Source organism: Polistes dominula, unplaced genomic scaffold (assembly GCF_049000335.1).
Source record: "Polistes dominula isolate Pdom_NZ unplaced genomic scaffold, Pdom_raw_medaka contig_168, whole genome shotgun sequence".
In the NCBI taxonomy this organism is placed as follows: domain Eukaryota; kingdom Metazoa; phylum Arthropoda; class Insecta; order Hymenoptera; family Vespidae; genus Polistes; species Polistes dominula.
This window is the reverse complement of record NW_028301024.1, coordinates 695353-714369: the sequence shown is the minus strand read 5'-3', so window position 1 is coordinate 714369 and position 19017 is coordinate 695353. Positions and strand designations below refer to the sequence as shown.

The 19017-nt window shown below is 33.5% G+C and overlaps 1 protein-coding gene across 6 annotated transcripts in view; it reads right to left on the bottom strand.

Moving 5' to 3' along the window:
- Positions 1-19017, bottom strand: part of GABA-B-R2 (gamma-aminobutyric acid type B receptor subunit 2) — a 579685-nt gene that overhangs the window by 271568 nt on the left and 289100 nt on the right. Inside the window, exons 1-2 of one of the 6 annotated variants that reach the window (XM_089174273.1) lie at positions 12510-15094; positions 12088-12158 (exon numbers count right to left, since the gene is read on the bottom strand). The exons of 4 other annotated variants lie outside the window; for them this stretch is intronic. In XM_089174273.1, the coding sequence (XP_089030399.1) occupies positions 12088-12158; positions 12510-12534 (96 nt within the window). In that variant the 5' untranslated portion in view covers positions 12535-15094. Of the gene's footprint in view, positions 1-12087; positions 12159-12509; positions 15095-19017 lie in introns of those variants that run through there. One more of the 6 variants, XM_089174274.1, reaches the window with a different exon arrangement.

Genomic DNA, 19017 nt, shown 5'->3' with positions numbered 1-19017 from the left:
TGAGTGTATAGCAAGTTGATGGAATCAATCCAGAAGAGTCCGATCGACGGCTACTGTATTCGGGGTGGTCTTCTGTTCAAGGCTGTCGATGACGATTACAAGTTAGTGGTGCCCCCCTCGATGCAGGGTAGCATAATTAGGAAAGCGCACGAAATCGGACATTTTGCAACCGGCAAAACAGAATCTTTAATTAGACGAGATTATTGGTTCGCGAACATGAGAGCGAAGATAGAGAAAGTGATCGGAAATTGCATTAGCTGCATCCTAGCGGAACGTAAGGGCGGAAGGGGTAAAGGGCTTTTTTTATCCGATAGAGAAGGGGGAGGCCCCCCTAGATACGTACCATATCGATCATTTGGAGCCTTTGGCTTCAACTAAAAAGAGTTATAAGCACATCCTGGTAATCGTGGATGCATTCGCGAAGTATGTGTGGCTGTACGCCACCAAAGGCACCACGAGTGCCGAGGTTATACTCAAATTAAGTAAGCAATCGGTAGTTTTCGGGAATCCCCGTCGGGTAATATCTGATCGCGGTACGGCGTTTACATCGAGCGAGTTCCGAACCTATTGTATGGAGGAGGGTATAGAGCAGGTAACCATTACGACGGGGGTGCCGCGGAGCAATGGACAGGTGGAAAGAATTAATAGGGTTCTGATACCAGTTTTGACGAAGCTAGCGGCTCCTCACCCGGGGGACTGGTACAAATACCTCGATCGGTGCCAGAGATTCCTAAACGCAACACCTAGCAGGAGCACGGGGGTGACTCCTTTTAAGCTTATGTTCGGGGTGAAAATGAGATTACGGGGGGATCCACCGCTGAAGGAGCTCTTAGAAAACGAGTGGGTTGCGTTATTCAACGAAAATCGATGCGAGTTGAGGAGACAGGCTAAAGAAAGTATTGAAAAAATACAGCAGGAAAATAGGAGAAATTTTACTAAAAATATAAAAGACGCTAGAGCCTATACGGACGGTGATTAAGTAGCGATAAAGAGAACCCAGCAGGGACCGGGGGCAAAATTAGCGGCAAAATACTTCGGCCCGTATAAAATAGTCAAAGCATTGCGAAATGACCGGTACGTAGTTCAAAAGGTGGGTGAAGGTGAGGGACCGAGGGAGACTAGCACGTTGGCCGAAAACATGAAAGCGTGGATTGACGATGAGGAGTTCCCAGAAGAGTTCTCTTAAAGAAAAAAAAAGAAGTATAATACTTAGTAGGGAATAAAAGTTAAGATTTAACGATAACCACTTTTGTTTGCGTAGTAATATAAGCTTTTGCATGATTTGATTATAAGGGTAATTATTCTGTTTATTACTTCATTGGTAGCACTGTGTAGTTATGTAAGATTTTGTGCAATTATAGTGCGAGATGCGAGCGATTGAACAAACCAAGAATGTGAGCGTGGGTGCAAGTCAAAGAGCGCGAAGCGAGAAAAAGATGTAAGTATGTATGTGTGGCGTGAACTGTTGTGCCGACAAGGAGGGAATAAATATCTGAGGCCAGATATCCTTTTTCAAGGGGGGTGAGTGTGGGGAGTGTTGAATATCAAAGAGTAAACACAGATAAGAAGGTAGGCGACGAAAGACTATCGAAATAAGGGAAAGACGGTGCTTGAACCACTCTTTGTAAGCGAAGAAGTTGTGTGTGTGGGTCCGTGTGAGTTTAGAAGGTTTTCGAGTGGTGTCGGTGATTTGTTTATTGGACCGAGCTGGACGTTGGGAAAATTCGAGAACGTTTCGAGAATGTTCTGTTCCTCGGAGATGGAGGGTGGGGGAGAAACCTCTTAAGGAGAGGACGGTCACGCGTGAGCGGCGGTTTTTCGGGGGTAGCACAGAGAGAACCGAGCGACGATAGCGAGCGATACGATACGAGAGTGATTAGCGAGTGAAGAGTGAAAGAATAGCGAGTGAGTAGTGACTGTGTGAGGTCTGAGTGAGTGTGAGTAGTTGCGAAGCGTACTTATATTGTAACTGTAATAAACAATAACTTGTGAAAATAAAGAATATCTTTTATATCTCAAGTAGTGTCGACAACACGGGGGGATTAGATATCCTTAGCCGGATACAGAACGATTGATTTCCCTACACTAGCAATCATGAGTAGAAACAGGAGATATAATAAGAAATTGACCAAAATTACCAACATCAATGAGGATTGTTCTGAGAGTACCTCCGAAGAAGATCAATATGAATTAGGTGAAAGTGAAGATTACAGTGAATATTCTAAATCCACTGAAACTGGAGAAATGGAAGGATCTTTGGATAGTGAAGAGGAAAACTTCAATATGCGTCGTAACAAGAAAAGGAAGCGAATTATTTCTAGTTCTGACACCGAGGAGGAGAAGACCTGTATTCCAAGTACATCCCGAGATGCAATGGAAGAAATTGAAATTGCAGCTGACGGGACACGGTGGGTGAATCTGAAAGCAGGAAAATCTAGGGGTAGGCCGTCCGTTCATACTATATTCAAGGATACCGCAGGGCCTACTGGTTACGCAAAAAGAAACATTACGTCGGGTTGTGTAACTAGTGCTTTCGAATTGATAATTGACGCTCACATTATAAAACACATAAAAGACTGCACCGAAACCGAAGCACGTCGTGTTTTGAAGAATGACTGGACAGTTACAGTTTTAGAATTACGTAGTTTTCTAGCAATACTATTTGCCCGGGGCGCGTACGAAGTAAGAGGATTGAAAGTATCTTATCTATGGTCAAAAAAATGGGGACTTCCTTTTTTTCGAGACACAATGCCCAGAGATAGATTTATAGAAATTCTGAGATTTATACGCTTTGATAAAAGAAGCGATCGATCCGAAAGGTTACAAACCGATAAATTTGCACTGATATCTGAACCATGGAACAGATTTATAAGTAACAGCCAGGCTTGTTATAAGCCACATCAAAATATCACAGTGGATGAACAGCTATTTCCAACAAAAGCCCGTTGCAGGTTAACACAATATATGCCAAATAAGCCGCATAAGTTTGGCATTAAGTTTTGGTTAGCGGTTGACGTTCAATCAAAATATATTTTGAATGGTTTCCCTTACCTGGGAAAAGATGACACTCGATGCTCAAATTCGTTAGGCCAGTTTGTAACATTAAAATTAGTCGAACCATATTTATGACGATGTAGAAATATCACGACAGCCAATTTTTTTACAAGCATCCCGCTAGCTAAAAAATTGCTTGCACTAAAGACAACCTTGGTTGGGACCATCCGCTCGAACAAAAGAGAACTGCCAAAACCAGCGAAAGAAACAAAGGACAAGATGACGTTATTTTCCGTAAATTTATATAAATCAGAAGACTGCAAGCTTACTGTGTATAAAAGTAAACCTAAAGTAAAAGTCCTTCTTCTAAGCACCAAACATAGAAATGTACAAATAGAAGAAAATAGAAAATCTGTTCCAGAAACTATTACTTTTTATAATAAAAAGTAAACAAGTACACATTTTTAAAGATTACAAATGTTACAAAGAGATGTACTGACCCATGCATATAAGAAAATTATATTTTTAATTGTAATATTAGCGTATTTAAGAAACTTATACTAATTTATCAATAAAATAAGAACATTTTTAAGATGTTGAACGCCCAGCGTGATTTGGTGGAGCTTACCACAGGGCTGAAATTTGACACTCGTAGTGTACACAGTTCGATAAGCTGAGAGAGCGATACGATTCAATGCATTTTTTAGAGTTTTTGTTGTTCAGATCTTTATTTAGACAAGAGTATTTAGAAAGATAAGTTTGTGGTTCAAAGAATAAAGACGAGATATGTTTTAAGTAATAAGGGTCTCAAAGAATACCAGGGTATGGAGTTGAAAAATTTTTTTCTCGAAAAGATCTCTATTAGATCTCTCATTGCATTTGTACCAGAACCTTTGTTCAGTCGAGAAGTATTTCCCAAATGTTTTTCGTAATGTCCTTATTTCATCATTCCTAAAATGTTTGTTAAACAGCGCAGAAATGTAGATGAAAGTGAGAAATCGAAAACCATCCTAACAAATAAAATTTTTTACCCGAGTTTCACAAGAAAGATTATTTATAGTTACTTAATTTCTGACGAATTATAAATTTTTGATAAACATCCAACGATTTTGGTGTCTATTTATAACTATCGCATTCAGCATTTCATTTTTATTGTTTGATTTGAAAAAGTGTTGTTTTTTTCAACTATTCCATCCAGAGATCATATCAGTGTCTTTTGTTATTTTTATTATTTTAATTATAATATTTCCGTATTTAGAAAATTTTTACTTATTTTTCAATAAAATAAATACATTTTTAAATAGAACAAACTGGACACGTGAAATAAACATATAAACCTTATTTGCTATTATATTTCTAATAAAAATACAATAATACAACTTATTTTAAAAATTGGGAAAAAAATTTTTTTTAAATTAAAGAAAATTAAAAATTATTTAAAAAATTTATAAAATAAAACAACGGAAATAAAACAACAACAATTGTTTCGTTCTTTTTTAAGCCTCCAAGGCTATTACTTGCAACAATAAAAAATACTTGTGTGTGCTAACATATGATAAAGATATTTTCATTTCAAAGAAATAATATCGTCCACCTGGGTTTCACAAAAAGGATATTTTCTATTTACTTAGTTTGCTAAGAATTATATTTCCCTCGATAAACATCCTACGATTTTGGTGTTTATCTATGACTATTGCATTCAGTATTCTATTTTTATTGCTTGAATTTGGAAAAGTATAGTTTTTATCGGCTATTCCACTCACTGATCATACCGGCGCCCTTTGTTATATATAATAACAATATTATAATAAATAAGTCCTGCAATTATCTTACTCTTGATACTGTGCATTCGTCTCATTCTCTCAAAACATAATTTTTTGAAGGTTTCACTTCTAACACGTGTGATCTGCGCACATAATTTTTTTTCACGGTGACCATGATATCTCAAGTTCTACTTAACCAATTTACTTGAAATTTGGTGAGAGTCTTCTTGCATTTTTCTATCGTACTAACTAGACTTTTACAACAATTTTTAATTTCTATTATTTTTTAAAAATTTGGAAAAGTAAATAAAGTAGTAAAAAATATTTATCATTTTTTCAGACAGCCGTAATTTAGCAAAAAAATTTTTTTTTAACTATTAGTTAGTATGATAGCAGCATTATTCTAAATTAATAATCTTTTTTTTTTTATTTCGAATTACTAGGAGAGCTGCAATCGTGACAACCGTCGCGCACTGTTTTTTTGGGACCACTCACTTCATCAGCCTATATCTTTTTCAATTTTGAGTTTTTTCACTATTTTTTTTCGTGTATTCTTGAAATATTAATAAATATCTTGTAAAATTATGGGTAGTGCAAATATAATTCGTCTTTCTGTTATTGCACTTGAAAAAGTACCTAAAATTCATTCCTCTTGACCAGAATACCCCTTTAATAATTCTCATTTCTTACGTCAGTTTATTCTTTTTTTTTTGTAGGCGATAAGTCCTATTAGGCTACAATTTTCTTTTCTTTGTAAGCGATTTTCTGTCCTTTGTGTTATTCTCTTTCTTTTAACAATTTCTTGGAAAACCGTTGGCGATTACTAAGGAGAGAACCGTTGGTGATAACAATTTAAACGGTAAGAATACGAACTTTTCCGATTTTGGTCCCACCTCCAGTGTTCAGTATCAAATCCATTTGCAGACCATAAACCTTACATTTTGTTTTTTTCTTAATATTCAATTTCTGTAGAACACAATCCTGCGATAAGCCTATGAAATAAAATATCACAGAATACAATAGACAGTATGTATAAGGTAATGTTTACTTAAAAAATTTTAAAAATTAAGAAATTCTGGTGGGCCATAAAATCCCAAACAATCTCAACGATCATTGAAACATATCGGTGCGACGAAAACATATTTTGGTGCAGTGTCGGGTCCCTCGATTCAGTTTTTCAAAGTACAAAAGAAGGAATAATTGCTGTCAAATGGATAGATACGAAGGAACTTTTTGTCATGTCGAATTGTCATGGCACTGAATTAACTATTACGATTAGAACTCTGAAAGATGGATCTAAGAATTAGTTCCCATGCCCGTCAATGGTAGCGTTCTATAACGAGTTTATGGGTGGAGTTGACCTCTCTGACCAACTGGGAACATGCTAAGAGGTGGATCGTAAATCCAACAGATGGTGGAAAAAGGTATTCTATAGATTACTGATGACCTCGATTGTTAATGCTCATATTGTTCACCAAGACGTTACTGAATGAAGACGTCCCTTACTACCATTCATCGTCACTGTTGCTGAAAATCTCCTGACATTTGGAAATGCAAGCAAAGAAGTCAATAAACAAAGGCACTCTTCCTCCAAAACTATGTCATCGTTATCATCAACAGCGAGATTTTTCAATGTGGGAAACCATTTTCCAATTGAGAGAAAAATGCGCAGAAGATATGCATGGGGCGTAAAAATGAAGAAAGAGGCACGCACAAAAATAATGTGCACCTCTTGCAATGTAGCACTGTGCAAGAACTGTTTCCAGCCCTACCACACCCTTAAGAAACCAAGACTTTAGATACTGTTGCTTCCCTACTGTTTTCAATTTTTTACATTTATTACCGTTTTTATTTTATAACTGTTAATTCTGAAAAATGTTTATAAATAAATATGTTAATAAAAATGTTAACGCAATTGTATATGAAAATGTTAATAAAAAAACGTTGCCGAAAATAATCATTAAAATGTTAATCAAGATGTTAAGTAAAATGTCAATAAAAATGAGCTATTGACTTTAGGATTACGGCCGAGACATACCCTGTCCCGGGATACAGATACTTTCGGCTTACGACGGAACATATGCTGTCCCATTAATTAATGAAGCTTGTAATATTATTGTTGTTAATGATGCGCTGTTACGGGGACCGTGTTGTCATAAGTCATGCGCCTCCAAGACCTTTGACCTTTTAGGCATAAAAGTTATTTTATCTAAAAAATCGCTTGGAGGAGATTCTGATTCCTGTAATGAAGCGCACTCAGACCGATTTTTCACTGTATTGAAAGGGTTAAATTTAAACATAGGATTGTTATTCTGTTTATATTTGATGCTTGTTGCTTTTTCAAGATTTTTTTAATTGTAGATAAATTTATGTTTTTACTAAGAACTATACTAATTACCAAGAAGTAAAGACTGAGTAGTGAATTCGATTAAATGATTACTTTATTGTCTGATTATAGTAATACTTTGTTTAAATTAACCTTTCTATTATCTATCATTAATTTTGTTTAAACTTGTTTCTGATTTGGTTATATAGAATATCCTTTTTCGTCCAAGTATTTGTTATTTCTAAAATTTCGTCTTTCAGAATTTGTCATTCTAAGAAATATTAATGAAATATTTTATTCTTTTAATAGTACTATATATATAAACTCTATTTGTCGAGTTATTGCCAAAAGTATATTTACATCTATAAAAGACAGCTCGATATTTAGGCATTTATGGGACAGAATTTGTACAAAAAAGAAGTTATGTAATATATATGTGGGAGTAGAAGTATCCGGTGTGTGTGTGTGTGTGTGGCGAAGGAACAAGGGCAAGCTTGTTTAATGACGTCAAGTTGCTACATGAGAGCGTTGCGGGGAGCGTAAGCAAAGCAAGCTTGTTGCCAGGCAAAACGTTGATTGGAGAGAGAGAGATAGAACGATACGTGCGAAAAGAAGCGTGATTAAGGTAGTTCGAGCGTTGGTTAACGCACCTTGCGAGGGGCCCCAAGGGGATTTTAATTTTTTTTCAATTATTATTTAAATTTATGGTTTAATTTTTATTTAGAGATATATAATTGACTTTTAAATGAAAAAAAGTTATACATAAATAAACTTAAAAATAAAAAAAATTGGTAAAATCCACATTCACCCTTCTTAAGTGAATGTATATATTACGACCCTGGTATCGGAAATCTGGCAAAATCGCAATATAAAATATGTTTGTATTTTAATTTTAACTGTTTTCAATTCACCGTTATTTTTCTTATATTTCAAAGTGCGATGTTGTCAGATCTTTAACGCATGCGCAAACGACGTTCCTCAACGCGTAAATACCTCGTTTTTCAATGATTTTTCTCTTTTTGTTTATAAATTAGCCTGGCTAACTGTCATCATTTTAAGACAATGAAATTTTGATTAAAAAATCTTATAACTTCACCTTCATTTGTAAAAATCAATCATTTTAGAAGAAAGCTATCATGTATTATGTATGCTGCATCCATAAGAATTCACGTTTAAAGTTCAATTTTTTATTTTCATTTTTTTTTTTAAATTTACCTGGAAATTTGACTGTTTTTTTGTCCCAGCTTTAAAACAGTTATTTCAAGAATATATTATAAAAATTTCAAGACAATATATCATTTTATAAATATGCGCTCGAACTACTTTAGGCGATAGCCCGAATAAAGTCGCCGTCGATGGAAAAAAATGCCATAGATCGGCCGATATCCAACTGCCAGTGTTCGGCCAAGCATTGGCTATTACTAATGGCCCAATCCTCGTTGATTACTGGCGTTTATAATCAATAAAATATTTTTTTAGAAAAAAGGTTTTTTTTTAAATTTATATTTTTTAAAATTATTATTTTGTATTTTTCGGATGTAAAAAAATTTTTCTAGTACTCATTCAGTTAATTTGCTTATGAACTAATTATTGAGTGATTTTAAAAAATTGTAATAAAGTTGTTAACGCCGTCTTCTGATATGAAACCGGTAGTTACATATCATCCGCATTAAATATTTTTGAAGTGGAAACTTCTTTAGAATGGGCGATACTAAATAAGAGGAGAAAGAGAGACAAACATATAGGTTTGAGCCTGCGAGAGAATGAGACACAATATAGCTACACAGTTCTTCTTCCTATTCTCGGTCTTTGATTCGTGGTCCCCACTCCTGGCAACTAAGCTTTGTGTGTGTGTGTGTGTGTCCAGTGTCTTGCATTATCTAGACTAATAAGAATTTAAATACAGACGGGAAGTTAAATTTTTATACAATTATAAAATAACTATTCTAATTAAGTAATTAAATTACTACTCAAAAACTTATTAACTATGTAGTTTATAAAAGAAATATAATAATAACATAATTAATAATAATAATAATAATAATAATAATAATAATAATTGTGGGACGAGTGCCTCCATGCCAAACTTATCAGGCATTCGTGAGAGGAATTGGTCGGTGGTCTTGGAAAGATCAATTGGTTAAAGAGCAGTCGCAGTCTCGCCCGAAAAGCGAAGGATCTGTGGTTCGAATTCCCCGACGGTCCAGTAAGTCAGTCCAACGGTCCAATTCTTATCACAAATCACACACATGGGGGCTTAGCCGGGAATTGGAGGAGGGTCTGTTTCGTAACATGTTCCACAGTCTTTGGAAAAAAAAAAAATTTAAGAGTAAGAGTCAGTGTAAAGAGTGTAAAGAGAGCTGTGATGTTGGGTGGCATTAACATTCGGGGTCGAATGTTGTTAAGGGGGGGGGGAAGAAACGATCGAACCCAGTCTAGCGGTCCAATTTTTTTTACGAATCCCACATAATAAAAATAATAATAATAATAATAATAATAATATTTTTATAATATTTTATTATTATTATTATTATTATTATTATTATTATTATTATTATGTTATAATTTGCCGTTCATGTGCTGTTAATGGGCTAATATTTGTTGTATTTATCGGCGCATAATTAAAAACTATTAATGGGCCGATTATTTTAATAGTACGTGGCCCATTGCTGGGCCTATTAATCGGCCGATGATCAACTACCATTAATAGGCAGGGGTTATCATTTGTATATTAAGCCGTCCATGGATCATTAGAAAACGCCAATGACTGGCCGTTAGTTGTCATTCTTCCCCCGGTGATAGGCTATCCGAGGACCTGTTTTCAAACTTTGTATGGGAGAATTATGTTGGATTTGAGTGATATAAAACGAGCGATTTTGAGAATGAATAAGCGAGAAAGTGTGGAGTTTGTGACGATACGATACGAGCAGTTTAGCGTTTTGGTTTAGTAGCGATACGTTACGTGCGGTTTAGTGTCTAAGTGTTTACAAGAAGCAGCGGAGAGAGTTTATTTAATTATTGCGTGTGAACTGTTTTAAACAGATTGTAATTAATTGACTTGTTAAATAAAAGGTGTTTGTTTTCTATATTTTTGAGTGGTACTTGCTACGCAGGGAATTCTGATATCCTTAGCCGGATACGAAATAAGTGTTTTCCCTACATATATGTAATAATTTGTAAGAGTTGTAAGATGAATTAGTCCTGCAAGCTTACTCGTAAGTGTTTTAGAGATAAAAATATATAGAATCAAGTTGTGTGTGTGTGTGTTTGTGTGATTCACGGACATCGAAATGAACATGACGTTAGCCGAAATCTAGAGTAAATTATTGACAATGCTTGAAAAGGAAAAATTACAGAGCAAACATCCAGAGAATATTGACATAAAACGAGTATTTTCTGTTATTCCCTATCGGTTATAAGTAAAAAGAAGTAGAAGATTTCACTGTTACGAGAAAAAGCAATAATTTCTGAGAATTATAATTAGAAATAAATTTATGTAACATTCCACAATTTTTTTTATTATTTATTATTATATTGAAATAATTATTCGCGTCCAATCCAGATACAGATGTTTTTTTTATTTTTAAGCTATAAAATGAGAAAGAATAACTTCTACTTTTGCGAAAATAATTTCTTTGTAATTTTTATAATTTTTCTTGAAATAAATTATTTCCTTTGTTTACCTAAAATTCAATCTTATATAAAAGAATATAGACAAAGAAAATTGTAACAATAAGTAATTGAAATTTATGAAATTATAATGCAGCGTCATCCCCAGTATACTAAAAGAACTAAGGGACTAAGATAATATTATACATATTATCCCTAAATTATTAAAAAAAAATATATATATATAAATCGCAAAATAAAATACTCTTTCTTTTAAGTCAGAGAAAAAGAATTAAAATAAATATTATTTTATTTAGATCAGTAAAGTAGTTTCGGTGTTTATCGACATCAAAAAATTATACCAAGGAAATATAATATAATGTCATATAATTGTGGTCCCATAGAATCAATGTTAGATAGAACCATATCCAGCTTTTCCAATAACAACAAAATTTATTAACAAAGTAAGTTTACAAAAGAAACTGATCAATAAGAGTTGCTTGAGATAACGATAAATAATGATTAAGGAAAATCCCTTTCTTTGAGTTACAACTACGATACTTACAACTTGTAACTATTTATAACCTTATACTGTTAATGCGATTTCAGAGTACGATGTTAAATTACGATAGTTGTTACGGTACGATAGTTATTGTTCGGTATTAATGTTAGAGTGAGATTGTTTATTACTGATGTTAAAATACAGCTGGTTGCTGTAACTGTTATCGTGCGTTAATCCACCAGTAGCTGACGAATCCACTCTCATAGTTCCTTAGAGAAGAAAGTCAATGTTTTTCGTTAAAATATACATAAATGAGATTGTTAAATAATTATTTGACAGTTCTCGCAACCTTTTTTGTAACCTTGTTCTCGCAACCTTTTTAATGTAAACTTGTGTCTACATTTTGATGATATCTTTTATCAAAAAATGTTTTTGATATCTTGGTTTTTTGATAACAAAATAGAAGTCTCTTATTTCCACTCTAGATAAATGCATAATGCAATCATATTTAAAAAGCCACGGTGTTCAAATATTAAAGTAAGTCACTATATTATATACAATGCATCAAACATCGTGTTACAAATCGACAAAGTATTGATTAAAAAATTTAAAAAAACAATTTTCGATACAAATTTTATGACAGACAAAATCAATTATGAAACTCCTTTAAGAATGTATAAATTTGAGAGATTAATTAAGTGTGCCTTTTCCCTTGAGTATTATGTTAAGGGAGTTATCATATGTGGCGGCCTGTGTTTTGGGCATTTTTTACGATTTTTTTTTCACGACCACTAAAAATGCAGAACTTTGAATTTGTTATCAATTATTAACATATATTGCAGTAGTATAAATATAAACTTTTAGTGAAAAATATTAAATAGAACGTGAGTTACAGCGCTCCGACAGCCCCGCCACGAAAAAAATAGGCTCGCACTTCCTCGACGATTCCGGCTGATTGGCTTATCTAAAACAAAAAAAAACGGCGTTTTAATCTGTAAACCTAAATACACGGAGTGGACTATTATCAAATGAAAATACCAAAAATTGGATTTTTGGTAGACCTTTGAAAAAAAAGTTGTGAATTTTGCGTTTTTTTTTTAAGTATTTTGTTGGTAAAAAATCAAAATTTTGGAAATTTTAGTTTGATAATAGTCCATTTTATGCGTCTATATGTGTTAAGTGAACCCTATAAATGTCAAGGCATTCGAACAAGCCGTTTTTGAAATACGATGGAGGAAATTTTCAAAAATGCAGTTTCGAGAAAAACGCGTTAAAAGTTTTAAGTCCGGTTAAAACTCGGAAAATATCAACTTACCTTCAATCGGCGATGCTTGGTCCATAAAGTACTCGTTCCTTTTTTTCTTGAAACTCTTTTAAGGCAGATTGTTCAGCTCTTGTGTCAATCCTGGCTTGTTTTACGACATCACTTTGGCGCCGCTCAGAACACGAGATTCGCGTTTCATCACGCTTCTCAACATAAGTATGGGCTTCGCGGCCAACGGAGCATCCCATAATCGACATTCAGTACACCTTCAAAACCTTCATGAAAGATAATGACTGCTAAATAGGTAGCAATTTCAATGACCTTGGGACCAGAATGAAGATGCTTAGGAGCAAAAGTCCAAATCAACGAATTCAAAGATTCGTTATTGTTTTGTGACTCTGCTTTTAAACAACGAATTAATAATTCATCTTTTGAAAAATCTTCAAAAATAGGTTTGATAACTGCTTGTACTTGTGGTAATAGAGGTGGTTTATCGTGATGAAATTGGTCGAGCTCACTCTTAGCTTCTGCCTTGCGCCATTTACACCAACTGTCTTCGCCTTCTGGACAAAACTGATGTTAAGGGTTTTCATCTGAAGAACATTTGTGATAATACGTTGCCCAAAAAACGGTTTGCACTAAACTTTCTTCTTTTACTACGACCAGGATGAGCATTTACAGTCGTACTTCCTTTCCGACCACTCATGATGAAAATAAATAATTTATTTGGGTTGTTGCGCTCTTCGAAGCTAAACCAAGACTAAATTAAGTTCGTTAAAATATTTAGTGTCCATAGAAATTCCTTTTTATAGCTGCAGAAACTTGTCTAAACTTGTATAAACGTATATATGTATATAGTATATAGTATATGTATAGAGTATATGTATAGACACCGATTGCCAACTTAGCGCTCCGAACAGCTGCTTCTTCTAACTGCTGTATCTTTACAACGACTTCGAATTTTAAAAATCACTTTACTACTGTATTCTAAACATATTAATGAAGCAATTTATGAAAAAAAAATCGATTTTTTGAACCCATCACATGGGATGACCCCCTTAATTTATGCAACCAATATCGTGACTTGATATGGATTACGTTATTACTAAACTTGTTGTGTTTATATATTGTCGGTATATAGAAAATTGAAAATAAAGCATAAAGGAAAATTATGAAGCAATTCAGAGGCTTCGGTGACTATGCTATTGACAAGGTCATATCATCTAAATTTTAAGATTTAAATGTTTTGTTTAGAAAAGGGACCCTCTTTGTGTAATCGAGTAGAGGTTCGTATCGATGTCAATGTGTTTGAGGAATATAAATGACCTGAGTGTTTATTTTAAATAGCGGGGTCTGAGTTATATTGTATTTAGAGAAAACATCAAGCGAAGAAAATCGGAAGGAATGTTTGAAAGGTTGGCTAAAGTCGGCCGGTGGAAAATGGGACGTTCGGGACTAACGGGACGTTTCATGCTTTCCCATAACGCTTTTGAAAAGAAACCTTGTTTCCCTCTCCATACGAATCCAAAGCTATTCCTAAAATATGGGAAATTTTCTATTGGATAAAAATTCGATTAGTATACGAATAAGGAACTGAAGAGTATAATTAAAGATACCTTGAGATGAATTAGAAGTAGATAGAGAGGAATGGAGTAGTGTGAGGAGTTAATCTTTGGGCGTATTAATAAATGAAAGTTATTTATGTACTCACAATTATTGTCATTGAATAAATACTTAACGAAATATGTATGATTACAAAGTCTGTATGATCTTATGTTTCAATTCATCTATGGTATGTTTACATGATAGAATTTCATAATTTAAATTTTCGAAATTAAAGCTTTTCATTAAAAATAGTCATTCATCAATTTTGACTTTCTTTTACAGGAGAAATCAACTTTGTTTAGTTTGTATGACAATTTCCGATACATTTTTGTATGCAATTATATTATGCAATTTATGAGAATAGAACGGTAATATTTTAGGTAAATCTCAAAGTTTTGATAAAAGATCTTTTATACATGATCTTAAGCAGGTTTAATGAGAAATGTTCATAAATACATCATTTAAATAGCAGTTGTTATTAGCAGCTTTACAATCTTCGTGGCTTGCGTATATGTTAAAGTGCTAAACAGTTGTGCTATGATGTATGGGGATCATTATCGAAATAATCCGTTGAGGTAACGCACAGGTTTCTAATCGAAATAATGTGAGAGGGTTCGAGAGAAAGGAGAAAAAGGAAAAAGAGAGAAAATAATACAGAACATTTTTTCGTAAATTTTGTATCATTTCGTATTATCACGCAAAGAAATTAGAATCAAATAGAAAGCTTTATTGAGAAATATGTTAAATTTATTTCAATGATAATAATCTTGTTCCACTGTAAAATCCAATAGATGCTACGATTAAAATTGTTGTTTTCAATATCTTTTTCTTTCTGATTTTGCGTTTACAACAGCAAAGGATTAATGTTAAAAATAGAGATTAAGTACTATCTGCACAGCAAATTTCAATATATCGTAGTTATTTTTACAAAGTTCATTAGAACATATGTATATATTTTTTTATTTTATTTAGATTATAAGCCAACAAGTTAGTTTCTATGAAGAATTATTGAAATTTGGTATACGTCTAACTTTTTCATGTTTGTAAAGTTTTTCAGGATGTGTAAACTTTTCAAACTACTTACAGAATTTGTATCAAATGTACTCTTTGATATTAAAAGTCGTATGAATTTAGAGTTTAATTGAAAAATATGTATAATCCAATAAAAATTATTTTAAAATATCCAAAAGTTTCTTAAGTAGAATTCTACATTTATTCAAAGATATGCTTATAGCTTTTAGTTTATAGGAAAACATGAAACCAAAAATATTGATTTACATTTATTATTATATAAATATCCTAACTAAATACTCGGTATCGAGTATATGCGACCCGTTAGCCTACATCGCACATATAGGTAATACAAAATATAGGTCCTACTTTCGATAGGGAGTGAAAGGTGAAAGATCATCTATTTCAGCAACAACGGAAAAAATGTAAAAACTCAATAAGTCTCGCATCGAATCGGATTGCTGATTTATATATCAAAATCATATATTATATATCAAAATCATATGTTATATATCAAAAATACTATTATATTACTACTACTATATTTATTAATCCTAAGAACGCTGCGCACGCGTTCTCACACACATACACACACACACATTATTAGTTATAAAAAATTACATAGACCTCAAATAAGAATATAGTCGTAAGATCGGAAACTACCGTAAATTCTTTAATATATGTATAAGTATTTAAAGAAAAGTAGCGGGTATTGAGTTGTCATGAGTAATTGCCAGTCAAAAGTCGTCCTTAGTCGTTGTTCGTCGTCATTTAGTTGAAAAAGTTCAGTTTCGTATATCAGTTGTTATCATAAGATTTCGAAGGCCTTTATTGTATCTTTTCTAAAACTTATTTTAAATATATTTAATCAGTAGGATTAAACTGGGTGTACGTTAACCTCGCACCTCTACACCAAACCCAATCCTACATGTATAGTTATATATACAGGGTGGGGCAATAACTATTAGCACCACAGATATCTTCGAAACTATAAGGTTCACAGAAATATTTGCTGAAATAAAATTGCACAGTACGAAGGGGGCCATCCGATAGCGATAATAGTTTTTTTGCAGGTGAAGGTTCTCTGGACATTTGAAGGTCACCTCCATTTTTTCAAATGGATCGGTATGTTTTTGTTTCTGTGTCATGATAGAGGAGCTTAAAACGAGTTCAACGACCTATCACATAAGGTCATTGAAGGTCATAGAAAGTACATAAGAGTGATAATTATTTTATCAATGGAAATTTGAATGGCAACATCTACGCTAATTTTATCAAGGATACATTGGGTCTTCTGCTAGAGGAGTTACCTTTACTTACACGACAAACCATGTGGTATCAACATAATGGATGTCCAGCACATTATTCATTGATTGCACGAAGAGAACTCGATGAAAAATTTCGAAATCGTTGGCGATAATACTTACAGTTTTGGCAGTAAATAAAATTATACGTTTAGTAGGTGTTCGAAATGAAGACCCAATGTATCCTTGATAAAATTAGCGTAGATGTTGCCATTCAAATTTCCATTGATAAAATAATTATCACTCTTATGTACTTTCTATGACCTTCAATGACCTTATGTGATAGGTCGTTGAACTCGTTTTAAGCTCCTCTATCATGATACAGAAACAAAAACATACCGATCCATTTGAAAAAATGGAGGTGACCTTCAAATGTCCAGAGAACCTTCACCTGCAAAAAAACTATTATCGCTATCAGATGGCCCCCTTCGTACTGTGCAATTTTATTTCAGCAAATATTTCTGTGAACCTTATAGTTTCGAAGATATCTGTGGTGCTAATAGTTATTGCCCCACCCTGTATATTAGGGTAGGTCAAAAAAATGAGTTTTTTTTTTTTTTTGAAGTGCCACGCAAAAATGGGTTCCTAGACACCTTAAAAGAATTCTCACCCAATATGAGCTCTTAATTTTAATAGGAATATCCTCCGCATCGCAATTTTTCATTTTTTTTTCAGTCCAATAGATTAAAATTCATACCTCATTATTTATTGTTTGTACAGAAAAATGTTCTAGACAAATTTTGTAGGAAATTTAATGCTCTACAAAGAAGGTATCTTATACTTTTTCTGTAAACCTCACTATTTGAATGATATTGAAGATTGAAATTTGATGATTTTTAGACAAATCCCATTTTTGCTTATGAATTTTACAACTCGACAATAAATGACTAATATAAGATGTGCACAATACAAATTTTTTTAGGAAATTAACTGCTCTATAAAAATGGTGTCTTATGTTTTGGCGATTAAATTAAGCGTTCAAAAGATATTCATCATCAAACTTTCATGCGTACTGATTTTTGTCTCTGAATATCTTTTGAACGCTTAATTTAATCGCCAAAACATAGGACACTATTTTTATAGAGCACTTAATTTCCTTCAAAAATTTGTATTGCGCATCTTATCTTACCGAATGCCTTTGATGCTTGCTACGCATTTGTTTTTTCTTCAGCCAGTAGATCTAAAGCTTTTTTTAAAGTATCTTTTGTCCAGTTTCCTCGTTCAGTTTTTCTTACGTATTTTCAAACCATAATTACCTTCAAAATAAAAGAATAGTAACACTCAATATTTTCTTCTTTGTAATAAATTCATGCATAGTAGTGTATCGGTTGGTTTTATGTAAACACGTGAATCATAAGTTGTATTAAATTCAATTCTACGCGTAAACACACAAACATATACATCTCTATATCGTAAACAAAACTCGTATTTATATAGCATTGAATTTATTATAAAATTATTTTTTAGATTTCGGGGCAAAATGCCACTGGCATATTACTTCAACTCATTTTGTGGCATTTGGCCCCGAATGCACAAAAAAATGTTAAATTAAAAAAAAAGAAAAAATCTTACTTATTATGTTTTAAAATTAGTGCCATTATGAAATATTATTAATTCTACACAATATACAAAAACTCGTTTTAAGAAAAACGTATAAATATGATAGGAAATAAACATTTAAGTTACAGAAAATTTTAGATCCTCACCAAGTTAATCCAACTGTGTCTAGAAAGCAAATGAAAACTACGTCGGTATATCGTAGTATTTACGCAGTATGGTCAGCTGTACATAATAAACACCTCAATCTTGCTCCTATCGATATCTACTTATAATTACAGGAGATATAGCAGAGTGGCATATTCCTCGCACTGGCATATTCCCCTGACTCATCTTATTAACTCGAATAAGTGAAAAATGTAATTTATTTAATGCAGTGTGCATTTTATTTACAAAATGTAATTATAAATAATACATTTCTGTGTTAGCATAACAGCTGCTAGTCTCAGGGAAGGAAAACTAGTTGTAGTGATCCCCGGGGTGGGTGGGTCCCAGTCACCATGACACAGCGCGTCCTTAGATTGCGGATAGTTAAAAGGCCTCTTTGTCTCGAATAGAGACAGAGGTTAATTACGAATAAAGTGAATAAGCAGTCACGGACAACCGATTGGAATTGGCCCTTCTGTTCGGGGGTTGGGCGTAAGTCTAATAATTTCACACCGTAAAATGACTTTATCTGGTAAGAAGCAAAGCTCGCCATGAATTCTCCTTGGATAAAATTTTCCGGAGGTAAACTTGTCTCCCGTTTGGATCTCCTGGTAGGGACTACATTACAGAACTCATGTCGGGTAAAGTCAAAAAACGAAAGGGATTTTAAAGTGGGTACTTGGAACGTGCGAAGCTTGTTCAGACCCAGAGCGTTTCAGGTGATGATAGGGGAGGTCGAAAGATACAGGGCAGAAATCGTCGAGCTACAAGAAACTAGATGGGCCGGAAAAGGTTCTGTCAACGGGGAGGGGGGCGTATACGCTGTACTATGGAGGGTTGGAGATCCATAGTTTCAACGTCAGGTTCATGATTAGAAAAAGAATATTATCCGCGGTAAAAAATATTAAGTTCATAAATGAAAGATTAGGATTGCT